The 19661-nt window shown below is 34.7% G+C and overlaps 4 protein-coding genes and 1 non-coding gene across 5 annotated transcripts; 3 read left to right on the plus strand and 2 right to left on the minus strand.

The window, feature by feature from the left end:
• Positions 1-251: 251 nt before the first annotated feature.
• On the minus strand, positions 252-2119 carry LOC111788897 (DELLA protein GAI-like). Its single transcript, XM_023669466.1, has one exon. The coding sequence runs from the start codon at positions 2065-2067 to the stop codon at positions 424-426; it is 1644 nt and encodes a 547-aa protein (XP_023525234.1). The 5' UTR covers positions 2068-2119; the 3' UTR covers positions 252-423.
• A 1294-nt stretch (positions 2120-3413) lies between these two features.
• Positions 3414-4618, minus strand: LOC111788806 (HMG-Y-related protein A-like). Its single transcript, XM_023669323.1, has 2 exons — positions 4462-4618; positions 3414-4096 (listed from the first exon to the last, which is right to left on the minus strand). The coding sequence occupies exons 1-2, from the start codon at positions 4492-4494 to the stop codon at positions 3668-3670; spliced, it is 462 nt and encodes a 153-aa protein (XP_023525091.1). The 5' UTR covers positions 4495-4618; the 3' UTR covers positions 3414-3667.
• A 2791-nt stretch (positions 4619-7409) lies between these two features.
• Positions 7410-8419, plus strand: LOC111788954 (transcription factor MYB20-like). Its single transcript, XM_023669549.1, has 2 exons — positions 7410-7760; positions 7837-8419. Exons 1-2 carry the CDS (start codon positions 7498-7500, stop codon positions 8327-8329), a joined length of 756 nt encoding a protein of 251 aa, XP_023525317.1. The 5' UTR covers positions 7410-7497; the 3' UTR covers positions 8330-8419.
• Positions 8420-16318: 7899 nt separating this feature from the next.
• Positions 16319-19495, plus strand: LOC111788860 (glutamine synthetase cytosolic isozyme). The gene is made up of 12 exons (XM_023669418.1): positions 16319-16517; positions 17081-17120; positions 17241-17344; positions 17442-17490; positions 17598-17704; positions 17887-17974; positions 18085-18213; positions 18299-18373; positions 18586-18639; positions 18729-18766; positions 18851-19010; positions 19125-19495. Exons 1-12 carry the CDS (start codon positions 16444-16446, stop codon positions 19275-19277), a joined length of 1071 nt encoding a protein of 356 aa, XP_023525186.1. The 5' UTR covers positions 16319-16443; the 3' UTR covers positions 19278-19495.
• Positions 18450-18562, plus strand: LOC111789438. Its single transcript, XR_002814337.1, has one exon. It is a non-coding gene; the product is annotated as a U5 spliceosomal RNA (small nuclear RNA).
• Positions 19496-19661: the final 166 nt, after the last annotated feature.

Consider the following 19661-nt stretch of genomic DNA (forward strand, 5'->3'; position numbering starts at 1 on the left):
CGTATCGTTGACGGCTGATGGCCTCACGATTTTAAAACGCGTTTGCTACGAAGGCAACTTCACGATTTTAAGCAGTCGCATCTGCTAGAGAGAGGTTTCTATATTTTGTTCCCCTCTCCAACTTATGTGGAATCTCATAATCCATCTCCCCTTGGAGGCCAAGCGTCCTCGCTTGCGAACCGCTCGTTGTTTGACTCTAATACCATTTGTAATGGTCCAAGGGGTAAGAAGTTTACACACCATTGTTAAGTAATGATTTACGGTCATTTTAATTTACGTCATTATTTATGTGGCAGAGAAAATTTGTATGACATAAGAAAACCATTAAAAAAAAAGAAATTACAATACACACTCCCACCACTCTCTCTATTTATCTACATCTTGTTAAAGGATTCCGATTTGAATAAACTCGGCCGAGTCAACTCAGCTCGACTCGCCGCCGGTACAGGAGGCCACAGCCCACGCCGAGGTGGCGATAAGCGGCCGAGTGTGCCAACCCAACGTCAAACTTCCATTATTCTCTTCAACTCTGTAACCATTTCCGCCGCTGAACAGAGCCAACAGAGTACTCGCCTGCTTGAACGCGTTTGAACCCAAATGAACCATCTCGAACCCACTCGAACCCAACCGGCTCTGCCACTGCGCCAATGTCTCGTGCCGCTCGACCCGGTCGGAACCTTCACCTGCCACCACGTTCAAGATTTGCCTCCCCAAATACTCCTCCGACCCTGCCACATCCTCCTCCCCTGCCAGCGACCCTTCCAACGAATCGAACAAGCTCGAGTAATAGTGTAACGCTTCTGTGAATCGGCCGGTGAACGATGGTCCGTTGTGGTCAGCGACCTGCTCCACGACGGTGACGATTTTGGGGTTAAGTTCTTTGATTGATCTTAGAACTTTCTCGATCGCGCCCGGATGCGCCAGTAGCCGATGGAGCTTGAAAACAGAGTTCACGATGACGGTTTCTGATTCTAAATTGAGTATGGACGGATCGAGCTCGGCTAAATCGTTGCAGAAATACCCACGGAATTCGAATTCCACACCGATCGTATCCGCGAATTGAGCCAATTTCAAACCCACTTCCTGTAATCCGTCGCTAGAATTTTCCCCCGGCGGGGGGCCGATTCCGGTGAGATAAAACGCTGGCGGCCCTCCGGGACGCAGCGCGAGGGCTTGAATCAACGCCGGCCATTGGAGGCCTTGCTGAAGGCTAAAATCAACGACGTGGACGGTTGTGGCGGTGCCAACAGATTCGAGAATCGCTTGATTGGCCGTGAAATGGGCGAATTTCATATACGGGCAAGACACGTAGAAATTCATTTGGAGAAGATCGGTGTATGAAGATGCATATTCGAAGGGCTTTTGTGGGTGCAATCCGTAAATGTGGTGAGTAAGGGCTTGTGCAAAATAACCGGCGACTTTCCTCATCGCGCCGCCTTGGGCCTCGACCAGGATTCTGATGTGTTTCAGTAATGTATCGGCGAGGTTGAGGTTGTTGATATCGACGGCCTCGGCGCAGGCGAGGAGGGTATGGACTAGATAGACGCCAGTGTCGGTGGAATCCGCCAGAACCACCGTGCGCGACGGCTCCGACGACGATGAAGAAGAAGAAGCAGCAGTAACAAGAACCGATTCGGACTCTGATTTCTTAAATCGCTTTCTGGGTGTATTGGAATCGATTTGGGGGAAAACAGCAACGCCCGGAATTGCTCGGAGATCGTACTCAGAGTCGTCGGCGAATGCCGCGATGGCGGAGGTGGATTCGGCTTCGGCGAAAACAGAGTCATCGGTGTTGAGTTCAGCGAGCATGCTTTGAACCCAAGAAGACACATCGGAGGGATTGTAATGGACGGTGTTGGAAGAAAGATGAGAAATTCCGTCTTCTTCCGACAAACCCATTACCATTTCGAGCTGTTCGAGTTTCAGAGCGACGTCGGCCATGTCCGACAACCGGACATTGTAGCCTAGAGCTGCTAGGAGCTCGTCGTCGTCCTCCTCCCCCTCCGGCCATATCTTGGCCTTGCCGGCGGCCGGATTTGGTGACTGGTAAGAGTGATCTCGCTTCATTGGATGGGATTTCTTACTCCATTCCAGGAATTTCCTCCGAAGCTCCAACTTAAATCGACGTCTGTGCTTCTAAATCATTATCCAACTTTAAAACCTCGTAAAATGCAATGGAAGCCACGTGGCAAGAACAACATTACAAGGGGTCAACTTGCTCTTGCAGTGTCCACTCAAAAGGCCACGTGTCCTACAGAACCAAGCTTAGTGGCTTTTCGATTACACCACGTGGCTGAAGCGTGGCTTTCACGATCCTTTTTATTCGGGGGTATTAACCCACGCGCCTATGCAAATACCAGGTGGGCCCCATTTACAACACGACAATTTTTTAATATTTAAACCAACGCGTGGACCCACGCACCAATTTTTCGCACTAAAACATTGTGTACGTGTACATATATAACGCCACGTCCTTTGTTAAGGCCGTTACGTCCACGTCATCTTTCTTTATTCCCATCATCCACGTGATCGGAATTTTCCAAGTCTACAGATTTTTATAAAAAAATTTGTAAAGACAAACCCAAAAAAATATTTAAATTAACATATAAACATTTTATTATTTTTTTAAGTTAAAGTCTACCGTTGTTAATACTATTTTATTGATATTTTTTTTTTTGTTAAATTTTATTAAATTTTCTATAATATAATAGAAAAGAAATATCAACTTATGTTGACGTGAAACTCAAGTAAATAAGGAATATATAAATAAACTGAAATCACATCTAAATGAGGGCTATCCTAATTGAAAGTCATTATTTACACGGATAAGATATACCTGTTTAGAGTAGCTCTATGTTAGGCGACCTTCTCTTCTAGAAATTGGAGATACATGTGAGCGAGGACAAGAACAAAACATGCTATAAGGATTCGACCTATAATATGAAATCCCAATTTTACCCTTCCTGGTCCCATGATGCAGACAACAAAAACAAATTCAAAGGTAGATGCCCTTTTGACTTCACACAATGAAACTCACGGTCAACTCGTTCACTTTGACTTTAGTTCAATGCTATGGACGGATCCAAAGTTAGGGATCATATTTTTTCATCATTGTCCCCACGTCACTTTACGTGAGATCTAACATCAATTGTAGAGTGGAACAAAGCATTCTTTCTATAAGTGTGGAAACTTCTCCATAATAAACGCATTTTAAAATGGCAAAGGCTAATGGCAATACGTAACAAGCTAAAGCGAACAAGATCGACTAGAAGTAGATTTAAACTGTTACAAATAGTATCAAAGTCAGGCACCGAGTAGTGTGCCAACAAGAACTCTGGCCCCTAAGATTATGAGATCTCACGTAAGTTAGAAAAGGGTATGAAACATTCTTATAATAGTACTGAAATCTCTCCCTATCAAACGCGTTTTAAAACCATGAGACGGCTATACATATCAAACTAAAACAGACAATATCTACTAGTGGATGTGTCGTGTTTGAACTTTTAAGGTTTGAAACGCTAATGAAGGATGATTAGACGTGAGCCCTCACAAGCCAGTACACCACATTTTACAACAATTACAACTACAACAGCTCACACAGCAACAGAGAGAGCGAGTCATGGCACTACCAATCAACACTGCACTGCACACTGCAACAATCTATCTATTATATTACGCTAACTTCAGTCAACAGAGCCTTCACCTTAGGCGGTCGACCTCTAGGCCTACCGCTCGGTGGTGGCAGAGCTGTTGTGGCCACTGGCTGAGGCAACTTCCTCGGTCGTCCTCTTGGCTTCCCTGTCCCAGATGATACCTTCATCTTCACTGCCTTTGCTGCAATAGGGGGCTCCCTCTGCTCCTTTGGCTTGGGAGGCCTGCCACGCCCCCGCCGCGGAGCAGCCGAGGGATCCCTCTTCATGTAGTTGTTCTTCCAGAACACAAGCTCTCCGCTGGCCTTCATCATGTTCAAATGGAGCGTGAGCAAAGATGAATGCCCAGTTGGTAAGTTCTCATATGTCGATTCAATGTACTTTGATATCGTGGACTTGTTTGAGCCATTGTCACTGTTCAATGCTTCAATAGCCCTTAATATCATCTGCAATATTCAAAGCATTTCCATCACAAATGGTGTTTTGATTCATCCTTTTTCCTTTCATGATTTGTAGATCTAGAAAGAAACTTAAGAACAGATCTAACATCTACAAATCGTCAAAAAATTAACATCAAATCCCTTATCATTTCAAATCAAATCCAAAAATGAAAGTAGAAATTTCCCCTGTTCATCAAATCATCACAGAACAACAACAAAAAGAATCACGAGAAACTCTGAATCAAGAACAAATTAAGGTGCAAACGCACAAACCCAGAAGCAGATTCAAGAAATTAGAGGCAGTAGGACGAAACCCACGAAGAATTAAGAGAAAAAAAAACAATAAAATGAAGAACAAATCATGAATGAACCTGAGGGTAAGGAGGCAGCTCTTCAGTCGCCATTGAAATTTGAAAAACAAAGCTTTTATTTCCCTGAAGCCTGCAGAAAGCAGCTGGTAGAGATTAGAGAGGAACCAAATTGACTGCAAAACTGTTTGGATTTAGAACAGATTTGAAAAAGGGATTTTTGAGAAATTTCTTCTTTTTATTATTATTTTTTTTTTTTTTGCAATTTTGATGTCAATTGGGAACAGCTGGAATCTTGAAGTGGATAATGATCGGAGGGTCTGTATTTGGCGATTGAAGTTTTCTGCACGGATTGATGACGTGGTACAAGGAGTAAAATTACGGTTTTACCCCTAACTTTGTAGCTTTCAACATTATGGGATGATAGAGAATCCTTTGGTGACCTTAGCAAGTGGCAAAGTACAACCAACAAAGATCTTTGGAATTGACCATTTAAATGATCTTTCATCGTAACTATCATTTCGTTCTTAGCATCTCACGAACCAACATAAATCATTTTAACATGTTTTATCTTCGAGCAGCTGCTATTAAGACTGAGGAGAGACATCATCTGTTGTTGCGATGCCACTGCATAGCACCAAACTTTACTACTGTTGTTGCTTTTCAAATATACATCTGGTCACCACTACTGCATAGCATCAGACTTTACTCTTCGAGATATCTTGTTATGGATCACGGACTTCTACAAAGTGGTGATTCGTAAAGGATAGGCCCATTGGGCTTGAAAGATTCAAAGCCCAAATCAAACATGAAGATGTGAAATTCTCTATGTTAGCATTACCTAACAAACATACTTTTTGAAAAATTTCATAAACCCAATCATTTCATTCCCGAAAAAAAGGAAAGAAAATTAATAATGAGGAAAAGAAAAGTCCTAAAAAGCACTCATTGTTTAATTCCCAAATGTGTTTGAGGAAGAAGCATCATTAGAAGAGAGATGGAGTGTTGGGGAGTGGCCAATTTGATAAAAACACAATAAAATCTCATCAAAATAGTTGCAAAAATGGAGATGAACATGTGTCGGGACGGTGCCCGCTCCACGTGTCGACCTAATTGACCAATTGGGTTCTTGGGATATCCTCCAAAACTTATTGTCTTCTTCTCCTTTTGTGTGTGATCTTCAAAATGCTTTGCTTTATAAAAAGTTAGAAGAAGAATGTAGAAGAACTACACATGTAATCACCTTGTGTGGTTGTACTTCATATGGCTTCTTTCTTTCTTTCTCTTCTTTTGCCATTTACCTTGCATGCTACTCATTTTAACTACTTTAAATTAACCACGAGATCGGAATGATTATCAATATTGATCGAGAAAGAAACGTGCATAATAGTAGCTTGTTGAACTATAATTTATGCCTCGTTGATACTAAGATAAGTCAGCACGAAAGCCAAGAACGTCAATTTATGGATAAAAGGAATATCTTGAAAACATTGTATATACCAACTGTAACAGCTCAAACCTACCATTAGGAGATATTAGATATTGTCTACTTTGGCTTGTTATGTATCACCATCAGTCTTATTATTTTAAAACGCGTCTACTAGTGAGAGGTTTCCACACCCTTATAAAGAATGTTTCGTTCCTCCCTCTAACCGATGTGGGATCTCACACCAACCACTTCTAAACTGTAATGATTTTTACAACAATTGTACCCAACAAGCATTTTGACTTTTTTTTAGTTCTAACATGATGAATTTGAACAATTGACCTCTTACTCAAATGATACATACTGTCCAAACCCTAGATGGCTCCTTTATGCGATAGACATATGTCTGTTGTTCATGATGTTCATGACACTACAAAGGAAGGAAAAAAAATAAGGAACTAAACGTCATCTATATTCTGTAAACAGTCGACCCAGAACCAAAAGGGTCGGTATACAATAATAAAAAAAAGGGATAAAACGTGAATTTGTTCGTGTATTTTACTATGATTGGTGGAGATGATAGAGAAGTCCTAAAAAGAGAGCACTCTAAGGATAAAAGAAAGAGGTGTGTGGATAGAAGGTAAGAGTAGAGGAAAGTGGAGAGGTTTATAGGACATGGATGACTTGGAAAGTGAAGTTAAAGATGTGGGGATTGTGTTTGGTGTGCCATTGGGTCAAAGATTTGATCACTACTTTTCTATAAATTATAAATAAATATACACATCATAATCTCTTCCCTTCCATAATATTATGTCATTTTTGTGTATTGCTTACGTCCTTGCCTAGCTTACAAACAGGGTTTGATATGTGCACGGGTTAATTGTATTTATTCTCGACCTAAAGGTTAGATGTTGAAATTTTCTACTCTATATGTTCTAACGATCCATACCCAGAACTCGGAATTCAAATTTGACACCTGATAATCTTGACATGGTCACGTTACTTACTCCTTGCTTCTAAGAGTGAAAATTATTCTCATCCAGCCTTCTTAATTTTACCATATCATAATACGCCAACTTAATTATCGATATTGATCTTTGAAATTTAACTTCATTATTACCATTTCTGTAACAGCCCAAGTCTATCACTAGCAGATATTGTCGTTTGTGAGCTTTCCCTTTTACTTCTCAAGGTTTTAAAACGCGTCTGCTAAAGAGACGTTTCTACACTTTTATAAAGAATGTTTCGTTTTTTCTCTTTAACTGATGTGGGGTCTCACACTTTCGATTTTGGTAGTTCATATCGAAGCTATTAAGTATCGTATCTGAATTTGAAGAGATCATGGAAAGTGTTGGGTTGAATTAAGAAAGATGGAGAAATATGAGGCTTGAAATGGAAGCAAAGGGGAGTGGGGGCAGTGGGGGAGGTGGCGCTTTCTGAAGGTGACAACCTAAGCATGCTCCCTTTGTCTCTCTCCAACTCACTTTACACAAAAACATTCATTAGTGGGTTCACTTTTCATCATCTTATTCTCTCCCACATCGCCTAATTCTTTCCATATCATTCATTATTTAACAAGTGATAGTGAGCAATGGTATAAATTTGTAGGTAAGGGGATTCCCATATTCCATTCATTATTATCACTCGTTTAAAAGAGGAGTTCGTGGAAAACCATGGGAAGGCAGCCATGCTGTGAGAAGGTAGGGTTGAAGAAAGGGCCATGGACAGCTGAGGAAGACAAGAAGCTCATCAACTTCATCCTCTCAAATGGGCAGTGTTGTTGGAGGGCTGTCCCGAAACTTGCCGGCCTTTTGCGATGCGGGAAAAGTTGCAGACTTCGATGGACTAATTACCTAAGGCCCGACCTTAAACGAGGCCTTCTCTCTGATTTCGAAGAGAAAATGGTCATTGACCTCCATGCTCAACTCGGAAACAGGTCAGTTGGGGTCGGTCTTTATCTCTCCTCTTCTCTGTAACTCAATCTTGAATCTTCCTTGCATTTTTATTTTCAGATGGTCTAAGATTGCTTCCCATCTTCCTGGAAGAACCGACAATGAGATAAAGAATCATTGGAACACTCACATTAAAAAGAAGCTAAGAAAAATGGGCATCGACCCTCAAACGCACAAACCTATCTCCTCCCCAACGGTTCAACTTCAACCCGATGTAGAGAGATCATCAAACTCATTGGTTGTCACTGACGTCGAAGAGGAACAAGCAACAACGTGCATGAATGTCATTGAGTCTCAAGCAATTCTAGATCCTTGTATTCCTTCCTCGTCGTCTTCGTCTTCTTCATCTTCGTCTCCTTCAACCTCGAATCCAATTGGGTTTGAAGACCTCAAGCTCCCCGATTTCGATTGGTTATATTGCAACGACATGAGTAATAATGGCAGTGATGTCGGATTTTGGGAAGATGATTTTAGTAGTTGGGATTTCTTGGTTGGTCATGAGGACGGTGAAGTGCCAATTTTCCAAGAATCTTGGCCTTGTGGATTACTATGAACCCAACAATAACATTATTCTTGTCAAAATGTTTGTGTTTTTTTCTTGTAAAATGATTGGTCCTAAGAGAGAATAAATATTTTTAAAAAATATATCATGTGTTTTTTTTTGGGTTATGGTCAAATAAATTGTATTTTTTTTTATATAGTTTGAATATTTACAAATTATTATATGATCGGATGACTTTTTATTGAAGTGTATTTCGCTTAAAAACGTTTTAGAATAATAATAATAATAAAACTCAATTTCTATATTATTTTTTATAAAAATTATATTCTAAAACTTGAAATTTTATTTTTAAGAATAATTAAATAGAATAAATAATCTAAAAAAATAATTATGAAATTGGATAAGTTATAATAAATATATGTAAAAAAGTATTTTAAATTTAAGATTAGTCATGGATTTATACTTGGATTAGACTACTAAGGCTTCAAATTGTTTACAATAATTTCCAATTAAATATGATTATTGGGCCTATCATTTCTCTCTAAAAAGGCCTAAATCTGATGGGCCTTCCTTTTGTTTCTTAACATAGCCCATTAAGATAACTAATGGGCCTATCATTTCTCTCTAGAAAGGCCTAAATCTGATGGGCCTTCTTTTGTTTCTTAACATAGCCCATTAAGATAACTAATGGGCCTATCATTTCTCTCTAAAAAGGCCTAAATCTGATGGGGCCTTCCTTTTGTTTCTTAACATAGCCCATTAAGATAACTAATGGGCCTATCATTTCTCTCTAAAAAGGCCTAAATCTGATGGGCCTTCTTTTGTTTCTTAACATAGCCCATTAAGATAACTAATGGGCCTATCATTTCTCTCTAAAAAGGCCTAAATCTGATGGGGCCTTCTTTTTGTTTCTTAACATAGCCCATTAAGATAACTAATGGGCCTATCATTTCTCTCTAAAAAGGCCTAAATCTGATGGGCCTTTACATAAACTTTTTGTTTCTTAACATAGCCCATTAAAATAACTAATGGGCTTTTTTTCCCCAACTTTCTTATGAAATCACTAATGGATTGATTTTATGTCAATTTTCTTTTAGCGAAAAAAAATAGATATATTGAGCCTAAATACACCGCTAGCCGATATTATCCATTTTAATCTGTTACATGTCATCATTAGTCTCACAGTTTTAAAATGCATCTATTACGGAGAGATTTTCACACCCTTACGAGAAATGTTTCGTTCTCCTCTTCAACTGAAATGGGATCTCACAATCCACCTCTTTGAGAGTCAGCGTCTCCACTGGCACACCGCCTAGTATCGGGCACTGATACCATTTGTGTGTCACATGAGTAATTACGAATATACCTTCGAGACTCACAAAAATATTGAACTAAGTTATGAAACTTTACTTTTTGATAAGTGTGGTATTAAAAAAATTAAACAAAGAAAGTAGGTAGAAAAGGAGAACACTATTTATTGTATAATGATAGTGATAGGTACCATCCAAAGGAATCAAACCTCGAAGAATGAAATATGCAAACATAGAACAGGACAACGAAGCCCCCAATGAAAGCCTTTGCTTTGCTTTCATCACCAACCCAAAGACGTACGAACCTGGCATTGTATTGGTGACCTCTATGTCAATATGCNTTTTTTTTTTTTTTTTTTTTTTTTTTTTTTTTTTTTTTCTGTCTGTCTCATTTCGTCTCTTTCAAAATGATCATGAATTTGAAAAGAAATAGCATTGTTAGTGTCACCGTAATGGCTCAAGACCACCACTAGTAGATATTGACCGTTTTGGCTCGTTACGTTTCATCGTCAGTCTTACAACTGATGTAGGATCTCACAGTAATGCATGAGTAAATGAGAGATACATAAATGAATCGATACCATATTCAAATGACAGCAAGTGGTTTTGAGGATATGATGGTAAATAAACACTTACAAGAATTAATAGTTACTACTTATACCAACAAATTGTACCAGTTTAATCATAAAAACTTCAAACTTAAGTATGACCACTTGAGAATTGTACAATAAAACATGTGAGTAAAGACAAAAACATGCTAAAAAAAACTTCGTATTAATTTGTGGGTATAGTCTTAATCTATATATTAATTAAATTGAAATAAACAAATAAGGACAAAATATATTTAATAAATACAATAAGAATAAAACTATATTGTAGCCTTATACATGCCTCTATATATATATATATAATATGTATATATATATATATATATATATATTTGTTAAAGGACGTTGACACAAGAAAATAAATTCCCTTTGGGACAAGTTGGAAATGTCGCTTTTGACTATTTCGTATGGGCAACAACAATGTGATGGAGGTCAAGTTGCGTAATTGAGCCATTATTATTTTCATTGAAATACTCAATTCAATTCATTGGTCTTTATTAATTTAATATAATTCAATATCGTCTCGTTATCGCCATCAATAATATATATTATTAAAAATATATCAACGAATAATTATGTTATAACTCAATTGATTAAAATTTTATGAACTTAAACATATAGTTAATATTTGTTAGAGATCAGAGATTTAAATCCGTTAAAATAAATATTTTCTATAAATCAAATAATATTTGGTAAATTAATAAAATACTTACAAAGTTTTTATGTTACATCGAACCAGACAAGACATGTGAAGCTAAGATCGAAACAGCCAGTATTGGACTTTCTATTTTTGTTTTTTTTTTTTTAATTGAGTTGAAAAATATGTGGGAAAATATTAAGAAAATTAAAGCTTATAATTAATGATTTAAATCAGATTTAAGCTAGGAATTAAATAGTAATGGACCACAAAAATAATGGGTAAAGTCAAAAGATATGACGTGTCATTTTATTTTATTTTTTGTTATTTATTTCTCCTATGACTTGTCCTTTCACAAACACTCATTGCCAACTTGGAGTGACCTTTATGGATCCAAAGGAACACTAAACAAAAATACAAAATAATTATATATAATGTTTTAATTAATTTAATTATATTTAAATTTTAGTCTCGAACGTTTTTTTTTTTTAAGTTAATGATGTATAAGATGGACGACATTGAACTTATGATCTCTTAGTTAAAAATAATCGGTTGAGTTATGTTTAAATTGGTTATAATAAATTTATATCATTAACATCTTATTTAATTAATAAAATTAAATGTGTTTTGAGTATATATTAGTTTATTTTATGGATTGAAGATTCAATTCATCTTAAATAATCTTGAAAATAATAATTTTTAATAATAATATAATAATAATAAAATTTTGTCATGATTGGGACGTGTATATATATATATTCGGTTTGTTGGTGAAGAACAAGCAAGTCAACAAAATTAAGAATATATTTTCTCTTCAAAATGACGGAGGCTAAATACAAAGTATATTAGCCACGTATATATTTTTATTAAAGCTGTATAATAAAAGTATCAAATTAAATATAGTTTAATTGGTTAAAATATATAATTATTCGTAACTCAATTATAAGTTTAAATCGAGTACTAAGAAATTAATCAAATGATGAATCTAAGAAAGCTGACATAAAAGAAAGATCACGGCATATAAAGAAGTATGGTTTGTTTATGAGCTGGTCGGATGGTTGGATTGTCGAGCAGATACCAAAAAATAAAGAGGTTTGGAGGGTTTGTAGGCTTCAATTCTAAAGCGTCCCGATACTATGATACGATGTCTAAGATATTTTGTATGTCCGTATTATGGTTTATTTGCTGCGTTTTGAGTGGCCTTCTCAACACTATCCATTATAAATTCTAGCTCGAGCATCTCATATAGCTTATTTTTCTCCATAATTTTTTAAATAAATTTTAATTTTAAATGCTCGGTCTCTAAAAAAAAAAAAAATAAACCAACAAGTCAACCATATTAATATTTTTTTAAATTAAAGCTGTAAATACTATATAATATAAATTATTGTGTAGTTGACGTCATTATCTAATTTATATATATAGATATATATATGAGATATTATTTAAAAAAAGCAATGTAACGACAAAACCAGAAAAACCATACCATATTACATAAGCATTGGCTAATGGTATTATACATATTCTTCACTTAAATGATATTAAATTGTATACATGTTCAAAGAATCTTCAATTATTCAAGTATATAATATTGTTTATCTTATATTATTTTATTTTTTTACAAATTATTAATTTTTGGTCGTAACAACAGTGGTTTATCACGCAATTTCAATTTTACGACGACTTAATTCATAAATTTTAATATAAATATTTAAATCTCTAAAATTTCATAATAATTTAGTCTTTGCTGTACGAAATTTCATCAAAATTAAATTTCAAAATCTNTTGTTTGCTTGTTTAATCTCTGGTTTTTGTTTTTGTTTTTGTAGATTTTGAATATATTTGATACTTAATTTATTAAATTACATGGATAATATTTTGCGAAAAAAATTAGGCTAAATTGTTACGTATTAAAATTTAGATCTAGATTATTATTATAAAAAATTAAAAAATTATATAATATTTTAGAAATTGAAGATTTTAAAATTAAGTAATAATAAAATAGTGGAGGAGAAATTAAAAGTAGAAAGAAAATTAAATACAAAATAATAACGTTGCGCTGGTAGTTGGGTCATAAATGCAAGTTTTCAACTTTCAATCTTCCAATTTAATATTTCTATATATATATTCATATTAATATTTAATATTTGACTAAATTAATAAAAATACCTTTCAATTTAAATTTAATAGTATTTTTAAAGTGTTATTAAAAGTTGAAAGTATTTAAATATTAATTGCAATAGAAGTTCAAATATATTATTAATTTTTTTAAAAGTTTTATGAATTAGAATATATTTATTAATTTAATATTAATATTTTTATTAAAATAAATTTTGATATCACTGGAATGAAGATATTTTAACCATATAATTTTTTCTACCTAATTAATATTTTTAAGCAATTAAAAATATCTGAACTTTATTATCATTATAAACATCTTAACTTTATCATCATTATATTGTACAACATGTGCCTCACGAGGTTAGGTACATTATCTAATTTAGAGCCTATAAAATAATAAATAAATAAATATATTTAACTAAATTTACGAACTAACACATGGGATTAAACAAACTATATGGAACAAATTAAATCACTGTTAAATTTTTGTAATATTATGTTAAAAAGAATCTAAACTATAGAAACCAAATTAAAATTATATTCATGGAGTAATTTATCTTAAATAATTATAAAAATTAATGAGACAAATAATAATAATAATAATAATAATAATAATAATAATAAAAGCTTAGTGTTAAAGTCTAAGTCATAGCCCACCTCTTTAGAATGGGAGGAGGAGGTTGGTTTTACTCACTTTAAAAAAAGTTGTTTTTTTAAAAGAAAATAAAATGATGTCACAAAAGCATAAAAAATTAAAATTAAATAATCTTAATACGAGATGTATCGACTCACGTCTAGAATTTAGATTAAGTTTAAGAATCTGAATTCAACACCGGATTGCGTTAACATTTTTCTACGATATGGGGCACGTTATTTACGGTTCGTTTCTAAGAATGAAGACTCTATCTTTACCTATCAACATAAGCCCTTCATCCTGCCTTGCCGACGTTGTCGTTACTCTCATGCATCTTTAAAAAATTACAAAAAATATTACCTAATATAGAATTGCTCTAAAAGGAAGGTGCACTCTGTTCTTTTAACTATTCTGTAGTTGTTTTATTCTTACGACCGCTCTCATTTAGATGTGTCAGATGTGGTATGAGTTTTTTTTATGTACGGGAAGACTTATAGAATTATGACGTCATGGATTATTTTTTTTCTAGATGTGAATGTGAAACGATATATTGGTTTAAATGGAATATTTTGAAAAGTTTTATTGAAATAGAATATTGAATTGAAGATTCCACGTGTGACTTTTTGTAAGTGCTCATTCCAAAAGAAAGGGGAGGATAAAAAAAAAAAAAAATATATATATATATATATAGAGTGGGCCCCACAAATTGACGGAAATTACCACGCGTGTCCCTCTTCTTTAAAAAAGGTCAAAATAGAGATTTTTTATTTAGGGGCTTCCTTGAAAAATACACCAACTTTTTTGTCCTCCACCGTACAACGCCCACGTGATCATCCCCCACCTCCACTTTCCTCCAACCACCTAACAATTTTGCCTTCCATTTTTACCCTTTAGTGTTAGGGCCACAAATTTAAATAAATTATATTGCAACTTAGTCCTTAAACTTTCATTATATTTTCTTCACATTCTCACATTTATAAGATATTAAAATTTTATTATTATTATTTTTTAACTCATAAATAATACGCCAATATAATATTTAATTGAAAACATAAAAAGTAATTTGTTCAACTAATGCTTTTTTAACAACTTATTTAATATTAGAAAACAATATCTAACTAAAAAAAAATAGGGTTTTTAAGGATTTTTTTTTTTTTTTGCATGTGTTAATTAAAAATTTAATAAATTAAATAAAAAATATTAAATGCAAACTTATCGAATCATATTAATATCTAATATTAAGCTAAATTATTGCAATTATTTTTAAAAAGTGAAACGTGTAATTTACTGGTGTTGGTTAGCTTGATTCGATCCATAAAACTATTTGTTTTGACTCGTTTAAATTAAATTATAGATATTTGTACTTTTTATCATTTTTTTTAAACTTTAATATACAAATTTATTTGGAGAATTTTATATTCAAATAATTTATGATCAATTATTTTGTGAAACATTATAACATAAGCGGACAATAATAACTTATTTTGTCAATCATTAGTGTGATGGTGATTTGTGTTAAAGAAAACATTTATATATTTTTTTTCTTTTTTAATTTAATTTAATTTTTAAAAAAAGAATAGGCAAATTTATTATTTTATGGTTGGGAAACATAATAATGAAATGAAAATAGACTATACTTATGATTTAAAAAAATATCAGAGTGATCTATGGTCAAAAGAAACCTATTCGAGAACTTCTTTATGGATATTTTTGAAAAAATATCATCATATATTTAAATACTAAAAAAAACACGATAGTTCTTATTATTTTTAGTAGCTCAATTATGAACACTCCAAAGTTAATCGAATTTGCAGTTCAAGATAAATAGATAACTCGGTCATATCACGAGAAATGTAAGAAAAAATCGAGGGCATCAAGTGTTTTGGTCGAGTTTCAAATCTTAATTAGAATCTTAAACTTAGAATCGAGATTCATAGATTCTTATTGCCAAATATTACCGACATAATTTGACGTTTGATTTTCAGCTAGTTCTAAAAAAAAAAAAAAAAAAAAATGCTGATGTCATTAGATTCTAATTTTTTTAAAATTATTTTGATTCCGTCTATCAAAATAAATAATTAATTTAAAATTTTCAAGTGTTTTTTGAATGAAATAAAAAAATCCACAGATTCTTTTGTGCCGGTGGAATTGAATCAAATCACAATTATTATTTTTTAATTCTCAAGTTATTGATGAATGAACCATTTTAATTATTATTACAGAAAAAGAAAATACACGTCAGTACCTAAAAATGCTTAACTGACTAATATATTAAATGCTGACCTGTTATTTTTAAATTACCTTAAAAAAAAAAAAATTGTAAAATAATTAAGAGAATCTAATAGGTAAATCGGATCTCGAAGACGTTTTTGGTTGAATCTTTACATTTGATCTACCGTCTTAAGTTTTACGTGCAGTTCTCTAAATTGAAGCAAGAGAATAGTAACTTCCCGACCTCATCAGTCTTGAGCGGCTACTCAAGCCATTGATCTTCTTTTGGACCTGGTTCGAGACTCAATTTTGGCTTTATTGATGATATAATATTTTATTAATTAAATTATATTTGTGTTAGGATTCAGATGAGTTAATCAATGTTGAAATTTGAGCCATTCACATGTGATATTTAAAAATTAAAANTTTTTTTTAATTTATAAAAAAGTAAAAGTTAATTTGAATAATGTTCCTAAAGTTTGGTGCTGTCATTGTATCTATAAAACCCAAGCTCTGTTCTTCATTTCTCTGCAAAATTTCAACAGAGAGCGGGAATCAAATCATTCCCTCTGAAGCTCTTATTGATTTGTGTGTTCTCTAGCGATCACACGAAGAAGAAGAAGAAGAAGAAGAAGAAGAAGAAAATGTCTGCTCTCTCAGATCTCGTCAACCTCGACCTCTCCGACTCCACCGAGAAGATTATTGCAGAGTATATATGGTCAGTTCCCCCAATTTCCTTCGCTTCTCTCTTTTATTCTGCTTCCCTTCCATAATCCCCTGTTTTTATCTCGAGTTTTCCGCTGATTTTTCTGTTGTGATTCTGTGGATGAGGCTAGAAATGCCTCTCTTGTGAGTTGTAAGTTTCGTTTTTCTTTTTTCACATGTTTTTGCTCGTTTGTGCTGTTTGTTTACTGAGAAAGGTTTGGGAAAATGGATTGAAGTTGAGAGGTTGTGTTGTTTGAGTTTCGGAACTGAGATTGGGGCAATTTTGCGGACGATTGTGTGTGCTCTGTTTATTGCTTGCTAAAATCTTGACTATGGGATTTTTCTTTTCTTTGTTCCTTTGAATTCGTTTTGTTCTTTCTAAATGAACTTTATGTACTGAAACTGTTCTTCGATGATTGTGTAATGTTCTGCATCTGCTCAGTGTTCTAGCTGTGTTTTCTGATTCTGCAAATCGTTGAAGTTAAAGGATCATCATATTTACTTAGGGTTTTTCTGATTCTATATTGGTTTTCCTTTTTGATCTTGTGCTAATTTGTTTATGTTCCATTTGAACAGGATTGGTGGATCAGGCATGGATCTCAGAAGCAAAGCAAGGGTAATTTCTCTTCTTTTTGAAGAGAAGTTATTTTCAAAACATGAAATCTTTATTGGATTTGTTTTTCTTTTCAAATATTGATTTCCTTCGATTATGTGTTGTGTTCTTTTGCATATGAAGACCCTTTCTGGCCCTGTAAGTGATCCTTCAAAGCTTCCCAAGTGGAACTACGATGGATCTAGCACTGGCCAAGCCCCAGGAGAAGACAGTGAAGTGATCCTTTAGTGAGTTCATTTGTCTTCTCTTTCTCCATAGATTTCTACAAATGATTGGATCTTGACATTTCTTTTCTTCTTGTTCTTGTTAAATGATGAATCACAGCCCACAAGCAATTTTTAGGGATCCTTTTAGGAGAGGCAACAATATTCTTGTAAGTTCTAAGTTTCCATTTGGACTCCAAGTTCCTGTCTAGTGTTCACATGTTGTATACTGATTTGGAATGGCTTGAGCTTGACAATGATAATTTTGACTGCTTAGGTTGTCTGTGATGCTTACACACCAGCCGGAGAGCCGATCCCGACGAACAAGAGACACGCCGCTGCCAAGATCTTCAGCCATCCAGATGTTGCTGCTGAAGTACCATGGTGATTATCAAATTTTTACCTCATATTTCTGCTTATGAAAAGAAAGTGATCTTTCAACAAAAGAAATGTTGACAGGAACATTAAAAACATGTTGATATTCTGTAATAGCAGATACTTATAGTCTTAGTCTACCGTGAATGTGAATCTGTATGCTGGCTTGCTAATTTGTTTTGGAAACACAGGTATGGTATTGAGCAAGAGTACACCTTGTTGCAAAAGGACGTAAACTGGCCGATCGGGTGGCCGATTGGTGGTTTCCCCGGGCCACAGGTAATTAACACTACAAGAAATGATTAGTTGACTTGAATAGATTCAGTGAGACAGACTATATTTCTGTTTAATCAAAGATTCAAGTACAATATGATTTTGATTGTCGATAGGGACCGTACTATTGCGGTGTTGGTGCCGACAAAGCCTTCGGCCGTGACATTGTTGATGCTCATTACAAAGCTTGTTTATATGCTGGTGTTAACATTAGTGGCATCAATGGAGAAGTGATGCCAGGACAGGTATAGCTTCTTCCTTTTTCCTGGTTCTGCCATGGTTTGATCATGATTATGTTCTTATGTTATGCTTTTTTGTGTTCCAATATAGTGGGAATTTCAAGTTGGTCCCTCCGTTGGTATATCTGCTGGGGATGAATTGTGGGTTGCTCGTTACATCTTAGAGGTAATTAAGTTCTAAAAGATTGCTCAAATGCCTATATTTTCGATACTTGTTAGTTCTTACGTTCTCAATTTTACGGAGCCGGGCGGTGAGCACAGAGCGAACTATTCTTTCGCCTTTTACTAAAGAATACCGTGTGCACGCCGCACTCACTGGCATACGCCTATTTTTGGAGGAGTTTCTTTTAACTTACGTTCTCAATTTTGTACTAACAGAGGATAACAGAGATTGCTGGAGTAGTCGTTTCTTTTGATCCAAAACCAATCCCGGTACAATCTTAAGAACCTCTTGTTCATTAGCTCTTCTTGGAGAGTACTTTTTTTTCCTCCTAATCATTCTTCTTTCTGAATAACACCAGGGAGATTGGAATGGTGCTGGTGCTCACACGAACTACAGGTAATGAAACACAATCTTTATATCGAGTAAACCATTAACTGCGATCGAGCATCGAAAGTAACATGTTTGATCATTGTTTCTCAGTACGAAGTCAATGAGGGAAGACGGCGGTTACGAGGTGATCAAGAAAGCAATTGAGAAGTTGAAGCTCAAGCACAGAGAACACATTGCTGCATATGGAGAAGGCAACGAGCGCCGTCTCACTGGACGACACGAAACAGCCGATATCAACACATTCTCTTGGGTATATAGCATGTTCCTTTTTTCATGTCATATCGAGTTTGTTTTCGATTCGGGTATTATGATAGTCATTTGAAGATCAAAATGCTTACACGTTTGGAGTAATGAAATATGACAGGGTGTTGCGAATCGCGGTGCATCTGTTCGAGTAGGACGAGACACGGAGAAGGAAGGAAAGGGATATTTTGAAGACCGAAGACCAGCGTCGAACATGGATCCATATGTCGTAACTTCCATGGTTGCTGAAACCACCATCTTGTGGAAGCCATGAGGAAGAAGATTAGTTCTTCCAAATTCATAGTTTTCCTTGTTTCATCATCTTCACAGTTAATTCCTATCCTTTTGTGTACTTTTATTGTTATTTTACTCTTCCATTTGAGCTTTACAAAAAGCTAAGATTCCCTTTCCCCATTACTCCCAAGTTCTGTGTCAAGTATTGAATAACATATGGTTTCTATTACTAATAAAATTTGTTTGCCTTCTTTCTTAGTGTTCCTCATTTTCTCGGTCCCTTTACCTACGTCTCGCTTTTTAAGAGTGAAAACTATCCGTACAGGCAAGTAAAAACTATCCCTATAGGTCAGCGTCAACACAAGTCCTTCTGATATGGTCACGTTATTTATTTCTCAAGAGTGAAGACGGTTCTCACAAACTA

The sequence above is a fragment of the Cucurbita pepo genome, chromosome LG02 (assembly GCF_002806865.2).
Source record: "Cucurbita pepo subsp. pepo cultivar mu-cu-16 chromosome LG02, ASM280686v2, whole genome shotgun sequence".
NCBI lineage: Eukaryota > Viridiplantae > Streptophyta > Magnoliopsida > Cucurbitales > Cucurbitaceae > Cucurbita > Cucurbita pepo.

Excerpts from the sequence above, each read along its gene's own strand:
- LOC111788897 (XM_023669466.1), bottom strand. The coding sequence starts at position 2,067 with ATGAAGCGAGATCACTCTTACCAGTCACCAAATCCGGCCGCCGGCAAG.
- LOC111788806 (XM_023669323.1), bottom strand. The coding sequence starts at position 4,494 with ATGGCGACTGAAGAGCTGCCTCCTTACCCTCAG. Across the intron at positions 4,097-4,461 it reads AGCTGCCTCCTTACCCTCAG|ATGATATTAAGGGCTATTGA; the intron begins GTTCATTCATGA and ends TGAATATTGCAG.
- LOC111788954 (XM_023669549.1), top strand. The coding sequence starts at position 7,498 with ATGGGAAGGCAGCCATGCTGTGAGAAGGTAGGGTTGAAGAAAGGGCCA. Across the intron at positions 7,761-7,836 it reads CATGCTCAACTCGGAAACAG|ATGGTCTAAGATTGCTTCCC; the intron begins GTCAGTTGGGGT and ends TTTTATTTTCAG.
- LOC111788860 (XM_023669418.1), top strand. The coding sequence starts at position 16,444 with ATGTCTGCTCTCTCAGATCTCGTCAACCTCGACCTCTCCGACTCCACC. Across the intron at positions 18,374-18,585 it reads TTGCTCGTTACATCTTAGAG|AGGATAACAGAGATTGCTGG; the intron begins GTAATTAAGTTC and ends TTGTACTAACAG. Across the intron at positions 18,640-18,728 it reads TTGATCCAAAACCAATCCCG|GGAGATTGGAATGGTGCTGG; the intron begins GTACAATCTTAA and ends GAATAACACCAG.